At 34.6% G+C, this 17,247-nt stretch overlaps 1 protein-coding gene across 3 annotated transcripts in view; it reads right to left on the bottom strand.

The window, feature by feature from the left end:
- ARHGAP24 (Rho GTPase activating protein 24) overlaps positions 1-17,247 on the bottom strand; it is a 520,392-nt gene that overhangs the window by 82,281 nt on the left and 420,864 nt on the right. For all 3 annotated transcript variants that reach the window (XM_089912228.1, XM_022561678.2, XM_089912229.1), the window contains one exon: positions 3,606-3,728. In XM_089912228.1, the coding sequence (XP_089768354.1) occupies positions 3,606-3,728 (123 nt within the window). The remainder of the gene's footprint in view (positions 1-3,605; positions 3,729-17,247) is intronic.

The following is a 17,247-nucleotide window of genomic DNA, read 5'->3' as shown; positions in this document are numbered from 1 at the left end:
CTTTTCTGACTGGCTTCTTCCATCTAGCACAATGTTTTCAACGTTCATTCACGTTGTAGCATGCATCAATACCTCATTCTTTTTATGGCTGAACAATCCATTGTATGACTATACCACTTTCTGTGTATCTATTTGTCCATTGATGGACATTTAGGTGTTTCTACTTATTGGCATTTAGGAATAATGCTGCTATAAATATTGATGTGCAAGTTTCTGTGTGGACATACATTTTTCATTTCTCTTGGGTATATACCTAAAAGTGCAAATGTTGGGTCATATGGTAGCTCTATGTTTAATCATCTGAGGAACTGTCAGACTGTTTTCTAAAACAGCTACATTTTAAATTCCCATTACCAATGTGGGGGGGGTTCAATTTCTCCACATCCTTGCCAATACTTGTTATTACGGAACTGTTTGATTCTAGCAATCCTAGTGTGTATGAAAGAAATGGTATCTCACTGTGCTTTTGATTTGTATTTCCCTGATGGCTAATAACGCTGAGCATCTTTTCATGTGCTTATTGGCCATTTGTATATTTTCCTTACAGAAATGTTTATTCAGATCTTTGCCCATTTTTAAATTGATTCTAACTGGGTCAAAGTTTTGATTTGTCTTTATTTTTGAGTTGTTAGTTATTTACATACTATGGGTAGAAGTCCAAAATCAGACATATGATCTGGACATACTTTCCTCCCATTCAATGGGCTGTCTTTTCACTTTCTTGATGGTATTAATTCAGATATTTTTGAAGAACTCAACTATATTCATCCTACTTGTCAACTTTTAAACACTTTTGTTTTTCATATACTGAAGAATATACTATCAATAAGGCATGGACTTGTAATTGTGGGTTTTTCACTACCATAGTAGAAGTAATAGATCAAGCTATTGTACAATAAAGCAGGAAGAAGCTCACAGTGAAAACACACGAGTTTTCTTCCTACTTATGTTACTCACAGTACGACACTTGGCAAGTCATTCATTCTCTCTGGGTCTTAATGACCTATTCTACAAAATGTGAGGCTGAACTAATTGAGTGGTTTTAAAATATTCTTGGGGAGGGGGAAGGGTAAGCTGGGACAAAGTGAGAGAGTGGCATGGACATATATACACTACCAAATGTAAAATCAATAGCTAGTGGGAAGCAGCCGCATAGCACAGGGAGATCAGCTCGGTGCTATGTGCCCACCTAGAGGGGTGGGATAGGGAGGGTGGGAGGGAGGGAGACGCAAGAGGGAGGAGATATGGGGATATATGTATATGTATAGCTGATTCACTTTGTTATACAGCAGAAATTAACACACCATTGTAAAGCAATGATACTCCAATAAAGATGTTAAAAAATAAATAAATAAAATTAAAGTAAAATATTCTTAATTGGTGAAAAACTTATTTTTAATGAAATACTAAGTGGAACCCCAATATATAAATAAAATGTTCCTCAGTCATATAAGTTTATTGTTTACAACTCAAATTTGTGACATTTCTTTAAAATTCAATCAGTAAGTATAGAGGGGCTATATTAATACAAACATTTGAAACATGAGATTATGGGTGACGTTTGCAATTTTCTATCAGGGTCAGCATTCGGTTTGGTTGTGTATTCTCTAACAACTTTAGGAAATTCCGATATCAGATGAATTACAAAAGATTTCTTGCAAATTGAATGAGTACTTTAAGAGCTTGCCTTACAATCTCATTAACACTCTTCAATTAAAGCAAAGAGGGCAGGAGAAGATTTATTCTTCAGGGTATTGTTTCTGTTGTAAGCGCTCTATGCTAAAATATATCTCTTTAAAAGTAAATTTGAATCAGGCATTTGCAAAATCCCTGAAGCACATTCTGCAGGATAAAGTATACAAACCAATCAGCTACTAGAGTATTCCTTCCAGGTTCATAAATTTGAAGGTTAACACATGGATCCCAGTAGGATCACCTGTGATACTCCTGGGCTGATAGGACCTCCTGTGGCCACTGATTTGGTGAAGTAAACTGGATCTCATTCATTTTTCTTGAGAAAAGGACAGATGGAAGAGGAGGAATGGGAGAAAATAATCCTTGATAGAAATAATCCTCCAACAAAAGTACCACTTTCAGCAGATATTAAGAATCTTCCTGAACTCAGGAGCCTCAGAAACCTGATAATGGAGGGGAAACAGGAAATTTGAAAAGACATATCCTTAGGCTTCCCCAAAAATCCTTGACCCTGAGGGTAGCAGAAGACCTCTCGCAGCTGAGTATGTATCTCTCATGAATAGTCATGATGAAGACCCCTCTGCTAAGGCACTGGGATGGGATCTCAGCCCACCGGCCTCTTCAAACATTTTGAAGTCACTTACTAGCCATTTTAGTATATGAATAGGGCGACCATACAAGTTGTCACCCAAACTAGAACACCGTGAGAGTGAGAGGTAGCACTGTCAATAATTAGCCTGGGACAACAGTAGTAAACTACACTGTTACCAGGCAAACTGGGATGAATGGTCACCCTGGTTAGGAACCTCCCCCTTCCCCAAGAGGAGATCCTGCTAAAGGACAGGCAGTTTGCAGACATGTACCACTACTCTTGTAAAATATCAACATGTCTTCCATGAATCTTTACTATTTTAAGTTTAGCTTAACTTTTCAACTATTTAAACTAAGCTTTTGAAGTTATTCTAAAATGTAAAGAGGTCAGTCAGCTTAAGAAACATCGGATATGTTAAGGGAAAAAAAATTCACTTCTAAATTCGGAGGCTGACAATATGCAAAAGAGAATATAAAATAAATATGAAAGTTCTAATTGCTTTAATAGATATGAATTTGATTTATATCATTTATTTTAACTACATCAACATAAAATAACTAGGCTTTACATTCTTGGAAATACATGTTGGTTATAGATGAATATTTTGGGGTCCTTATCTGTTTGGTTCCATTTATTGGATTTTTCTTTAAATATGTTTTCTGTTTATATCACTCTATATTACTTGATAGAAAAGATCACATCTTTTATCCTTCCTTCTTCCTTTTAGCTCTATTCATAGCACCATGTAGCTTATTCTTCACATGATATATTCTCTACACTGTATTAGCTAACAATTTTAAAAGAAACTTATTATCAAATCCACAAATACTTTCCTGATTGCAAAGTTGCAAAGCTTTTTTTTTTTTTGTCACTCTGATTACCAGCATATTTTCATCCAATGCTTTGCCACTCCTCTTTGATACCACTGAGCATCTGAGGGCTGAAATCTCTTCCAAAACTAATAGTCAAAATGTTTTTTTGCCCTGTATCTACAGGTTATTAACTAATCTACATTTATGATATGAGGCTCATAACTATGTATTATTAGTAAAATGGAACATCCAAGATAAAAGAAAAATATTATCCCTTTTTATAATTCAAAATATTCGTGGAGGAAGTTTGGTTATTAATGATATTTGATCTAAATTGAACTTCTAGGAGTTACTTAGATATGTGTCTACAAATAAATTAGTAGTTTACTATTTATTTTAACATTCTCCATTTGAAAGTAGGTGCTGATAGTGACACGGGCTGGGGGAAAAGGATGAACAGTTTTGGCCTACCTTTCTGTTTTTCCATGATTTTAAAATACACTCACCTCCTCCAAACGGTCCCCATATGACTCGGCGGATGGACTTGACCCAGTCTTCCATATCATTCTGGGTGCTCGCCATAAGGAGGTAGCTCTCATGATTTGCTGTCATCCGATCTCGATCGCCTCCTGTAAGAAGACAGGAACATTAACACATGAGTATGTGCTCAGCGGAAGATTCCCCGTCAGCAGCCTCCTAGTCAATCCCTGAAACATAAACTGTACCTAATGCAGCTAGCACTAGGTTCTACCCAATGAATCAGAAATATTTACCATGGTTTCATCATGGGAAAAAAAAAAAATCTGCTTAGAAGGGAAAGGCTCTTATGTTTCCAAGAGAAAGCCAGCAAACAAATGTCATTCCCCAAACAAAGCCTAGCTTTTTGTCCTAGCAACAACCCATAGGCCTGTATTAACTCATAATCCAATCTATTCACACCGTACTGCTGAATAGGGAAAAATAGCAAAAACAAAATGAAAGATGGAGAAATGGTCCGCAGAGCCTGAGTTTTCATTCCAAGCAAGCGCAGAACAGTCTGAGTCTGCTCAGCGCACACAGTGAGGCCACCGGGCACATCATGGTTGAGTACGAGTCCCAGGAAAGGGAAAAGAGCCACATGTGAGAATCTGCCCCAGAGGTCCTCCTCTGTGCTCTGTCCTGGAAGGGGAGCCTCTTACCCCAAATCATACCTTCAGGGGAACACACAGAAGAAGACACAAGCCTGGCCAGTCTCAACGGCCAAATTAACACCCCAGATGGCCCTGCCACCTAAGGGTTAGCTTTAGGAAACCCCAGCAGTACCTCCTTGCTTGCTGGTTTCTCTTATCAGCCCCGCTCCCCGCCCCCTCACTGGTCGAAAACAACTCATACACTTTAAAACCTTTATAACCTCTAAAATCAACTTTGAAATGCTGGAGATCTATAAAGCATTTTTATGCTTAGAGGAGCATTTCTGTAAACAAGTATCAGTGACTGCACTGCTTCATTCTCTTTGAAAAAACTAGTGTGGTTCACAGAAGGAATAATTAAGAAAATGGACCATTAAGTATTATTTAACTGAATTCTGATAATATTTCAGCATTATACTGACTGCTAAGGTGCTCAAATAATCTATGAACAATTTAATTTTCACTAAGTGCTGTAAACTTGCAGCCTTGGGTTAGACTAATTCATATCGAAGTATTTTGTTTGTTTAAGACATTGTCGTTGTTTGTTTTTAAGTGGATCCGAACAGATGCCAACTGTTCTAATTCACAGCCCTCCAGTTCTGAGAGCCAGGTACTGCATGTTGCAACTGAAGGGGCTCAAAAACAATCTCCTTTGTGAGGAGCGTGCAGCCTCCAACAGGCCCCGCACTTCCTATTCTTTCACATCCAATCTCATTCACAAAGCTCTGAAAACTCTAGGCATTTGAGTTTGTGATCTCTGAATTTTATACAAATGTCCTAGGTTGAGAAATACAACTCTTCTAGCATTGATGCAAATTAACAGAACAGGTGCAAGGTCAGAGAAGTGAAATAACTTTAAGCCAACCAGCTGAACAGCCAGCATTGGTGTTTTACATTTCAATACAAGTGAATTTGGGGGTGGCGTGGGTGAGGGATGCCATCAAATCAGTTCCCTAATGTTTACAGATCTCTTGAATAAACAAGATGAGCCTTCTCACTTTAAAGAGAACATATCACTATTTGGGAAACAATGACTTTCTTACACCTCTAGGTCTAGCCTAGGTCAATCATCACTTTAAGCAATTTATGTCTGAAAAAGCATAGGCTCAGGAAATCAGAGAAAACCCTTCTGAAATCGCAATTCTATATTATATTAGCTGTTTAACTTCTGGGAAAGCACATAACTTCTGGAAACTCAGTATCTTTAGTCATGCTTTAGAAATAATAATCCCTATCTAGTAAATTTTTGTGAGAATTAAATGAAATGAAGTTAATATACTAGCACTATGTTAGGCTAAAAGAGAAATTCTGTAAATATTAATTCAGTCTCATTTAACTGCCTCCCATATCTACAAATGCAAAAAGGACATATTACATTTAATTTGACCTCAGAGACATACAATTAGTGTAGTATGCTAGTGAGTGCTTGGGAACAATTAGTCAATAATACACATATACAGGAGTTTTTATAGAAGGCTGTCTTTCTTTGATATATAACAGTGCACATTAAAGTTGTATACTGTGCATATAGGAAAATTTGCCACACATTAACATGCATATGCATGGCTGTATGACATATAAGTCGCAGAAATAAATAAATGACAAAAGAAAAAGATGCTTTGCTTGGCGTGACACAGTACTAAAATTTATTCTGTTTTCTGATCCACCTGTAAAAAGTTACCATTTTGAGATCAGAATATTTTAATTATTGTCTTTGCCTGGAGGATGCTTAGCAATTCGGACAGTTATACCCTGCTGTGTCACTCCCAGCCCCAGCAGAAACAGTCCTAGTAATGAGGGTGAGTGACAGCCACTGGAGTGTGTTTCTGCCTGAAAGCAGGGAAAAAAGAGAATTATAAGCACAACTGGCCATTATCCCCTGACTTTTCATTTGATTCCCTATCTCTGCCAATGATGCTGTGTGTCTGACCCCTGACTCTCACTTCGACTGCCAATCACAGATATGAAATTCTCATCTGTGAATTTCATCCATGGATATAGATCTTGATTCCTCAGTGAATTAGCAAAAGACAGGGAGAAGATTTAGAAAAACTTTTTTCTATGAGTCTCAGTGGAAATAATAGACTCATTGCTAAGAATGTGATTAAAACAATTGGAGACATTTATATAGATATGAACTAAATTCTCCGTACTAAGGTTACATGATTTCTAACTGGAGAAGCCATTTGTTCTAATTCATAATACTTCAGTTCTGAGAGTCTGGTATTGAGCCTTGCAATTGAAGGGGCTCCAAAACAATTTATTAAATGTATAATTTGATAAATGAATAAACTCAATATTGACTTTCAGCCACATGGATCAAGTTTCACTCTGTTTGTTAATCCTTTATGGGGCTTAATGTTCCATTTACCTATTTGTGAATCTAAAATTCTTTCCAAAGGTGAAATTTTAAAAAGCAACCTTAAGATGTAATTATCACTGGAGTGAAAGTATCATAGTCATCTTCAATCCATATATATGTGTATATAAGTATGTATATATTATAACCAGTATACATTTTCCACTCTTAATTTCTGCTTGAACATAAGTATCTATGCAGTGTTATTTTTATTTTTTAATACTACTCTAGATGATGGTGGATTTGCACACATTTTAAAAGACACAATGTATCAGTAAATTGTATACACCTTCTAGATGTTAGCTCGGGTTGGTAGCAATGCTTTGGCTCTAGGGTTAACACTTCAAGCGTCTGTGATTTTAAGTTAACCAAGTAGGTCACATCATTCAATTTTATTTGTTTATATGTAATTGAAAGTATGTGTACATTTCATTGGGATCTTCTATATATTTGCATTTGATATGAATTTTTGCCTTCCCAGAAATAAATTCTCTGAAATAAAATACCTGGCATGATTAACTTCTGCAAAAATTAAAAAGTAGATTAAGAAAAGCCTAGTGAATTTAATAGATTAAGAAAAAGCTTAATGTAAAATTTAAGAATAGGTTAAAGAAATCTACATTAAAGTAGATGCACAGTTAATTCAAAAAAGAAATACAAATATTTAGCATATGAAAATTTCAACTCCTCTTATAATTACAAAATAATAATTAAAAGATAATCATATTTTTGATGAAAAGCTTTGCAAAGATTTTTAAATATTTAGGAAAAATATTGGTAATGGTATGCTAAGATATACATGCTCATTGCTTATAGGAGTATGGATAATATTCCTTATGATGCAATCACTACAATAGGATTTTGAAGAATATTTATTAATATGAGCTTTTATTATACACAAGGAAATATACAAATTTTATATATATGGTATCTCTATTTTCATACAGGTAAAAAGTCAGATAAATAAGATACTAGGTTGAAAAACACAATAATTTTAACAATGATTACTGTGAATGCTAGGATTGGAAATTATTTTGCTCTCCTTTGGTACTTTTCTATATTTTCCAGATGTTCAACCAAGTGTTGTTTTATAATGCACGCATTATTCCAGATGTTCTAACATGTGTTATTTTATCAGCAAAAAAAAAATTATTGAAAAGAACAAATGATAAGAACTGTATGGTCATGAAAGCACTAATCAATAAAAAGCCAAGGTGAGCTGAAAGACAATTATTGCTAACTCCACTCAGTGTTGCTTAAAATTGTTTGGTTTTGAAGTATCACTAATTTACCTACAACCTCTTCTCCCTCTTTCCCCAAATACATCTCTGAGTACATTCCCAAGGGAAGATTTGGGACAGGAGACCAGCGTTGCTCAAAGTACAGACTACGTCACGTAACTAGGACTTTCTCAGTGAAATAGACTGCTATTTTTCTTAACGAATATATTTTTAAAAATATTTTACTGAATTTCTTGTGTGGAAATTTCTGAAAATAGTCACCTAAGTAGATTTTTTTTCCTTGGAAAAAAATAATTGTAAATTGTCAAAATTATGAACTAAAAAGCAAAACAATTAATCAGAAGTGAAGTATTATATGTGTATCATATAAAGATGTGTGTATCATATTTTAAAGCTATACAGTGAAATACTTGTTTGTGCTTAAACTTTAAAACAAGTTGCTCAAGGAAAACTGTGGTCACCGAAATTTAGGTTCAGTTTCCAAGCAAAATTCATGGTACAGACCTGAGGATATTTCAGTGAACACCTCTGATACTGTTAATAATTTCAAGGGCAAAACGTTTCCTTATTTCCAATTACAAATCAGGTCAAAACTAGCCCTAGTGTACTACCCATTTAATTAGAGCTTACAGAAAAATATTTAAATGTTCTAAGTAGGGTTATCAATTTTTACTCATACCATTGCAAGGTCTTAATTTTTTAAGCATTATTTCCTTCAAAACAGTTTGAGTCTTCATTAATAGTAGAGCTCTAATGATAAATTGCAAGATATAAAGTAAATTCTGAAGCATATCTGTGGAAAATTACTGAGATAGAAAAACATTTTTCCCCTTTTATGGAGAATGATACTTGGAAAACAACCAGTGTTATGTGAAGTACAAGCAAAAAAATTGTAGGTTTCTATGGATGCTATCACCTCTTAGTAAACAACAACAATAATAAAACAGCATATAATTTACAAAATAAAGCCAGAGAACAAATTGGCCTCACATTCAACATCATATTTAATTTTTTCATATTGTCTCATGCATTATAGAGACATTGTTCTCTGAAAATTAAGGGTTTGGGGATGCACTGCTAATCAAATTTTTTCCAAGTATTTCCAAAGGTTAATTTCAAAAATATCAGAATGGCAAAATTTCAATGCATTTTGTCTACAGGAAATTTGCATTAATCTTTAATGAGATTTTGAAAATTTTAAAACCCTTAAACCAGAAAATGAGAATTAATTAAGGCCAGTGGCTGTAATCATCATTCTGTTGTAGTTTGCAGTCAGTACACAACAAACACATTACTAAACGTTGTCTTACATTATAATAAAATTAACGTTACATTTTAATTTCATAAATACTTTATAATACTGTTTTACATACTTCCTATACTCCTTTCTAGGTTATAATCTCTTTTTAAGAAGGAATCATCCAACATATAGCTACATTACGTTTAAGCTAAAAGTAACTATAAATGTACATTTGTCAACTGATTATAGATTGATTGATATTTATTAATTATGGTAGATTTCTTTTTCCTTTTTTAAAATTAATTAATTAGTTAATTAATTAATTTTTGGCTGCATTGGGTCTTTGTTGCTGTGCGTGGGCTTTCTCTAGTTGCAGTGAGCAGGGGCCACTCTTCATTGAAGTGCATGGGCTTCTCATTGTGGTGGTTTCTCTTGTTGCAGAGCATGGGCTCTAGGAACACGGGCTTCAGTAGTTGCAGCACACGGGCTCAACAGTTGTGGTGTGTGGGCTCTGGGGCATGTGGGCTCAGTAGTTGTGGCGCACAGGCTTAGCTGCTCCACAGCATGTGGGACCTTCCTGGACCAGGGATCGAACCCATATCCCCTGCGTTGGCAGGCGGATTCTTAACCACTGTGCCACCAGGGAAGTCCCAATTATGGTAGATTTCTAATAATTAAATTTAGAAATGATTTATTGGGAGTCTGTGTACTTGACTACAGATATAGAAAGCACTGACCTAAAAATTCTATACCGTACAAATTATTTCTGATTGCCTTTCTACAAACTTCACTATAAGAAATGTCCAAATATGTGAATATTAGAGCAACAGTGCTGCCTGGATCAAATTGCAAAAACAAATATGTGCTTATAAAGAAGTACTGAAAAATGGTTAAGAGTTAGGACAGTGAAAGCAGACTCCTCAAGTTGAAATTACTCATTGACTAGCTGGGGGATCCCTCAGCTTTAACTGAGAGTGATGAGTACCTGCTTCACAGTATTATTGTGCATTAGTCTGATGAATAATACCATAAAATATCTTGTATAGTGCTTGCGACATACAATGCTCTGCTGTCGTTGTTATTGCCATGTATAATAATTTTGATCCTAAATATTTGGATAAATTAAATATTTATAACTTGAATCCTTTAAAATGCAGGAAAGAAGTTTACTTTTGGAAATATGTATATTCTGACTATATTTGTTAAGAAAAGTCCTTTCTTAGGAAAGTAACAATTTATCTTTCAAGTAAATATTGATTTTCATATTGGTCATGTTTTAAAAGTACAATTGTGATACATTTAAATGATTAATGAAAAATGTAAAACCTTAAATAGGCATAGTTTATATTTCCACTAATTTTTCACATTTCTTGGACTCATTCTATCAAAAAACCTACTATTTGTGCTGAGTACATTAACTATAAAAATGATATAATTTATTACATTTTGGGCAGTTGTCTCCCAGATTGTACTGAGCAGTCAATAGGATCTCTGTTTAAATCCAACAATATATTTTGACTTTCAATTATGTCAGAGGCTCAGAATCTAGTTACTTCCTTCTCAGCAACTAATTAAATTCTTCTGATCAAAACTTCTGAGAGGGGCTTCCCTGGTGGCGCAGTGGTTGAGAGTCCGCCTGCCGATGCAAGGCGGGTTCGTGCCCCGGTCCTGGAAGATCCCACATGCCGCGGAGCGGCTGGGCCCGTGAGCCATGGCCGCTGAGCCTGCGCGTCCAGAGCCTGTGCTCCGCAACGGGAGAGGCCACAACAGTGACAGGCCCGCGTGCCGCAAAAAAACCAAAAAAACAAACAAACAAAACAAAACAAAAAACTTCTGAGAAATAAAAGTAGAACATTTCCTTGAAAGAGCCCGAGTATCTAGAATTAAGTCTTCTAATTTAGATTGGCTTTTTTGGGAAACCAATGAATTCAAAATTTTATCTGATTGATATAGAAGACAGGCAGCTAGAATAAATGACATGTATATTCAGATCAATGTTACTCCAACAGTGATGACAGAGATGGAAGTCACAAATGAAAGCAAGTCTTAATGAAATAATCTACAATTTGTAGCAAATGGAATGCCATTCACAGTTAAAGAAGAAAGGCAGAGTTTGTTGCCTTGAATGAATCTAAAATTGAAAGTGTTTTTCAATCAGGAGATCCCTTAATAGTATAAACAATGACTTTAATATTGGGGAATATTGGAAAATTTTGGAGAAATGTTTTGGAGTTATACTGAACTTTATATTCCATGTGAACATAACAATAAACCTTTTATTGCAGTGTTTCTCAAAGTGTAATGAAACTCATCTATGTCCAAGAAGATAGGAAGCAACTGAGAACTTGTTAGAAATGCGAATGCTTGGGCCCAAGTCTAACTGAATCAGAAACTGTGATGGTGGGACCCAGTAATCTGTGCTTTAAGATGCCTGCCAGAAGATTCTGATGCACCATAAAGTTTGAGAATCAATACTCTTGTAGAAGAATTTGCTATAACAGGCTGAGGCTATAATTTTAGAATTGGTGTATTTCAACCATACTCTTCCTATTAGCTTGTATCCATGTCTTATGCTTTCTTTGACAGCCATTCAACCAGAAAGTATTAAGCTTTAAAGCTATGAATCAGATAACTTATCTAATTGCTTATTTACATTGTAAATGATTAACACTCTGCAACTAGTTTTGCAAGGACATGTCATTCAAGTTGGGATTACTGACTAGCAAATTTGTGGGCCTCACGGATTAAAGACACCATACTTTTATCAGAGTAAACATTAGAGCATTTATTTTTACACTTGAATACAGATTCATTATACCTCTTTCCTTGGTGCTCAGAGTTTGACAAATGAAGCAGAACATTGAATTTGAGGAGACATGCCATTTTTGAAGATCTAGATTAGATCTAGAGGATATAATCTAGAAGATCTAGAAGATCTTTTAATTTAATTTAATTTAATCTAGAAGATCTAGATTAAATCCTCTCATTCAAAATGATAAATCATTTTTGAATAGTGCAAAAGTTCAAGATGAATAATAATATCAGTTGACAATTGCAGGGTGAATTACTTTCATATCTCTTGATTTATTTGGTTTCTACAATACCCCTGGGAGGCAAAGCAGAACATTCATTCATTTATTCAATAAATATTGATTGAGCACCTGTATTGTTCCAGTCACTCTACCAAGTTCTGAGGATACAGCAGGGAACAGAACAAAGGTCTGGACTCATCCTTGAGCTAGATATAGATTTGGAAGTCATCAGTGTGATAGTATAAAAAGATAGAACTGGATGAGGTCCCCAGGGAATACCGTAGCTAGAACAGAGCAAAAGGAGTTCAAGTGAGCACCAACATTTAGAGACTGAGAGAAGGAAGAGGAATCAGCAAAGAAGACTGAGAAGGTAGGAAGAGAAACAAGAGAGGCTGAGTAAAGAAAGTGATCAGGTGAGTCAAATGCTGTTGAGGGAGTTAAAGAAAATGAGGACTAAGTACAGACCACTAAATTAGGGGAAGCACAGGTCAGGGATTAGACAATATGGATATTACTGGTAACCTTGAAAGATCAACCAGGCCAGCACAAATAAAATCATCATTGGAATGTATTCATAAGATTATGGGAGAGATTGACATGTACAAACTGCTATATTTAAAATAAATAACCAGGGAATTCCCTGGTTCTCCAGTGGTTAGGACTCCATGCTTTCACTGCCAAGGGCTCGGGTTCAATTCCTGGTCAGGGAAGTAAGATCCCACAAGCCTCGCAGGGCAGCCAAAAATAAATAAATAAATAAAAATAAAATAGATAACCAACAAGGACCTACTGTACAGCAGCACAGGGAACTCTGCTCAATATTCTGTAATAACCTAAATGGGAAAAGAATCTGAAAAAGAATAGACACATGTATATGTATAACTGAATCACTCTGCTGTACACCTGAAACTAATAAAACATTGTTAATCAACTATACTCCAATATAAAATAAAAATAAAAAGATTATGGAAGAGAGAAAACAGACACAGCCAGTATAAACAAGTCTTCTAGGCACTTTAATGTATTGAGGAGCAGAGAAATAGGGGCAGTGATGGGTGGGTAGGGGAGTTGTGAGGACAAAGGGATTTAAGATGAGAAACATTACAAAGTGTTATATTCTTATGGGAATTATTCACTGGAGACGGAAAAATTGATGATGTATAAGAGAAGAGGTTTAAAGACTCATCCATATTTCTTTAAAGCTGTGCTCAAAATTTCTCACTCTCCTTAGAATCTTTAATAAGGTCTGACAATTAATATAATTGATTTCCCCTCAAATTTTATTACTTTCAAAATATATAGAACATCTAGAAGAGAATCATTGAAAGAAAAAGAATTCACATAGAGCAGCTGTTTCTTCACAGCTCTGCCTGGGGGCAACATAAGGCGGGACTAAGGTTAAATTGATAAATCATTTTTAAAAGTTAAATTTTACTATTTTTATTTGAACACAATTTTTAGTTATTTGCTCAATAGGAAATTTCTGGCAACTTAATTTGGACAATTTTCTTTATACGTTATTAGTTTTAACTGCCACAGATGCTAATTAGCCAATTTTACATAGCAGCAGTTACATAAAATGTGTTTTGGTATATAAAAAGAATTGATATTTTAAAATATAATGCTATGATACATAGCTCAAAATTAAATTATTCCTCTCAGCAAATGGCAACTAGTAATCATTGTGATAGTATAAAATTAAGAATAACTCTTTGATTTAGGTTTAAATTCTGTTCTCTTAAGCAGCTAAAATTAACTTTGCAATCAGAACAGCTCAACTGTACACTATGCTTTGTCTCCCATAGTTTATGAATTTTCTGAGTTTCATGAGCTTTCATGTATATATATTTGGGAGGGTAAGGTGTAAAATTTGTCTTAAGGATCTGGAATTTGAACATAGCCTTTCAGGTAAAGGCACACTACTTCACAGAGCACACATTTATATAATGTGTCAAAAACCTAAACTGACAAGATCATTGGTATTTCAGAACTATTATCACTTCCACTGATAAGGATACTTGGGAATATTTTCATAACTTGCTTGATAGAAATATATTACATGTTAACTCTATGATTTCCTTAAGTGTAACCTGTTTCCACATTGAATGTTGAAAAGAGTCTCTATGTTCTATCAGTTAATTCCTGACCCTATGTCTGGGGTTAGGAGTGTCACGTAATTGTCCCATTCTCATTACATATAATTCCAAGACCCTACAGAAGGAGTAGGCTCAGAATGGCACATGTTGCTCCCAAATTGACTACAGACATAGAAGTTCCTATAAAGAATACTATTCCATATCTACTTCTTAATCCAAATTTAGAATGGTTAACACTGCTAGAAGGGCTACAAAACACAGATTTTCTCTTTTTAGTTTTCATATTGGTGATATGAACACATTTTAGGATGATTTCTTTAAAAATAAACACATATGAATACACATACATAACTTCACTGAGGTTGGTTATAGATCATTTGATGTATTCCTTAAAACACGACTCCTTGTAGGCAAGACTTCTTAATTCAGTCTCACACATTTCAAAAAGCTGAATTTCCTTTCAAAGTCTCTGGAATTAAAAATTTTCACTACTTATGATAGGTTAAACCATCAGTTTTCAATACCATCGATATAATGACCATACACTCAGGATTAATAAGTCAGATAGGAAATTTTATTATTAAAGGAAGGTGTAGGATCACTTCAAATAAATCAGTTGATGAAGAGATGGTTTAAAACCAAGTAGCATATGTGTTGGCAGAATTCAACTAATACAAGTGAATATTTGAATTTTTGAAAGAAAAATATTTATGGAATCTAAATGCTTGAACATAATAGATTGGCAAGTATTCATTACCTACTTGGAAAGATATTGGTAGATCTCTATGTCTGCCTTGGAAGGTGTCAGAAGTACTTATGAGAATTAAATATATTGTATGGTTTAAAATGATTCAGTGATTTCAATTAGTGGATAGACAGTGTTTAAATATTTAGAGAAATCTGGTTTGTCAAATTCATGTTTATTGAGCTTTAACCAAAAACAAATAAAAGTTATATTTAAATCATAACATACAATTTACTAGATTTATATGTAAAATAAGAAAAACTGGAACTATGATTGAAGGCTCAGAAAACTCTAGGGTTCTACATCTTTAATTAATGGAATATTAATTTAAATACAAGTAGTATTGAGGAATGTTTGCCTGACAAAAGGCACCCCTCTTAAACAATTTTTTTAAAAATCCTTGATGGACACAAATTAATTTTAATGCTCAGAAATATATCAAATCCATCTTACTAAAAGACCAAACTTCTTTCTTTTTACTCCAAATTGGATTCAATCTGGCTAAGTATATCAGAATTATTACAGAAAGATTTTTCTTGGGCTTTTTAAAAAGTTAATTTTATAATTTTAGGTAATATTAAGTAAGCAAGTGGATGAAAATCTGAAATTCTGCCTTAAAACTATGACTCTCCATAACCATTTGCAGGCAGAAAACATAAATATGGAGTCATGTCTAAAAATCACTTATAACAAATGAGAACCATATTAAGAGAACCATAATAAAGCTAAAAAAAACTCAGAATATTTCAAGAATTCCTTCCTACTTCTCAAAATAATCTGCAACTACTTCCAAAGCCTTATAAAATAGTTATCGTCCTTAGCAAAGAGAAGTATAATGTCCACTCAGGACAACAACAATGTTTCAAGTTCTCATAATTATCCACTTATCCACAAAAATGTTATAATTTAAAAAGCCACCCAGCTTTTATATGAATTTGGATAACTCCAAATGAGAACTTAAAGAGTAACAGAGGCAAGGAAAAGCCCCTAGAAAATGCTCTCAGACCTTTCACATTGTTTCTGTTTTTCCGTTATGTATTATCTTTCATATCTAGTACAAATATCTACTTCTTTGAATTCCTAAAGCTCTACAATTTTCTAGACACATGCAATAAATAAAAATTTGATCCTGCCTGCTGATAGATTGATGCTGTGCATCTCATAATTTTAAATTGAAGAGCAGTCAGCCAGAATCCACAAGTCAATTCAACTCAACATACCGTTATTAATTAACATTTAATGAATACCCACGGGTGTCTGCAGTAGCATTAGAAGTCAGTAAACCACTTGCTGTTTGGGGGCATGTAGTCTAATTCATATATAACTACCAATCTAAATCTGACTAAACTCTGAATACAGATTGGCAGATCAACGGACATATTGTTAAGCTAGAGGCAAGATTCCTAAAAAAGAAAAAACAAAAAAACCCAATGAGAAACAATAGAATACTTTTTCAAATATAATGTAAGAAAGTCACCAAAGAGGTAGTAGATATATGTATGCTATCTTTCCTGATCTTTTATGTGGCGGGTGGGACATGGGGGCAAGGGCATAAAATGAATGGATTGACACACATATGTTTATATATATACATCAAGAGAGAAAAAGAAAAGGGATATAAAGTCAGTTATTTACTGAAGAAGAATGTTTTATAGTAGAAAGCAAGATTAAATCAAGGTCACTGAGTTTCTCTTCAGTAGAGTCCAAAAACATCTCAAAGTTAGCAAACTCAATATTTTAGATAATGGAAAAACCTGACCCTTTTCAGAAGATGTGAAGAAAGCAAGCCTGAACTAGCTGTGATAGCTGTTGAAAGATCTTTCTTGAATAACTTAATAGAGGATTAAAGGATTATATAACTCCATTCACCGAACATTATTATTTATTGCTCTTTAATATGCATACAAGTTTGACCTCAAGCATATTGAAACCCATGAGGAAGACCTCGTGACGGTTTACAACATATTAAAAAGAAAGAAGTGAGCAAAAACAGGGAAATCATTCAGTACCAAAACTAGATGCCAGCACAAAACAACCATAAATGGGAAATAGTGGGATTGCTTACCGACTATTACAAGTGATCCACCACCCAAGACAAAAGTTACCATATGAATCCAAGTTAGAAACTTAATTTGTTGATGATTTGTTTGTTTGCCCTTTTAAAAATATTGAACTGGGGCTTCCCTGGTGGCGCAGTAGCTGAGAGTCTGCCTGCCGATGCAGGGGACACGGGTTCGTGCCCCAGTCTGGAAAGATCCCACATGCT

Source organism: Delphinapterus leucas, chromosome 5 (assembly GCF_059928025.1).
Source record: "Delphinapterus leucas isolate spDelLeu-1000000601 "Yukka" chromosome 5, BTC_Dleu_Yukka2, whole genome shotgun sequence".
In the NCBI taxonomy this organism is placed as follows: Eukaryota; Metazoa; Chordata; class Mammalia; order Artiodactyla; family Monodontidae; genus Delphinapterus; species Delphinapterus leucas.
The sequence above is the reverse complement of the archived record's forward strand: the minus strand, read 5'-3'. Positions and strand labels throughout refer to the sequence as shown.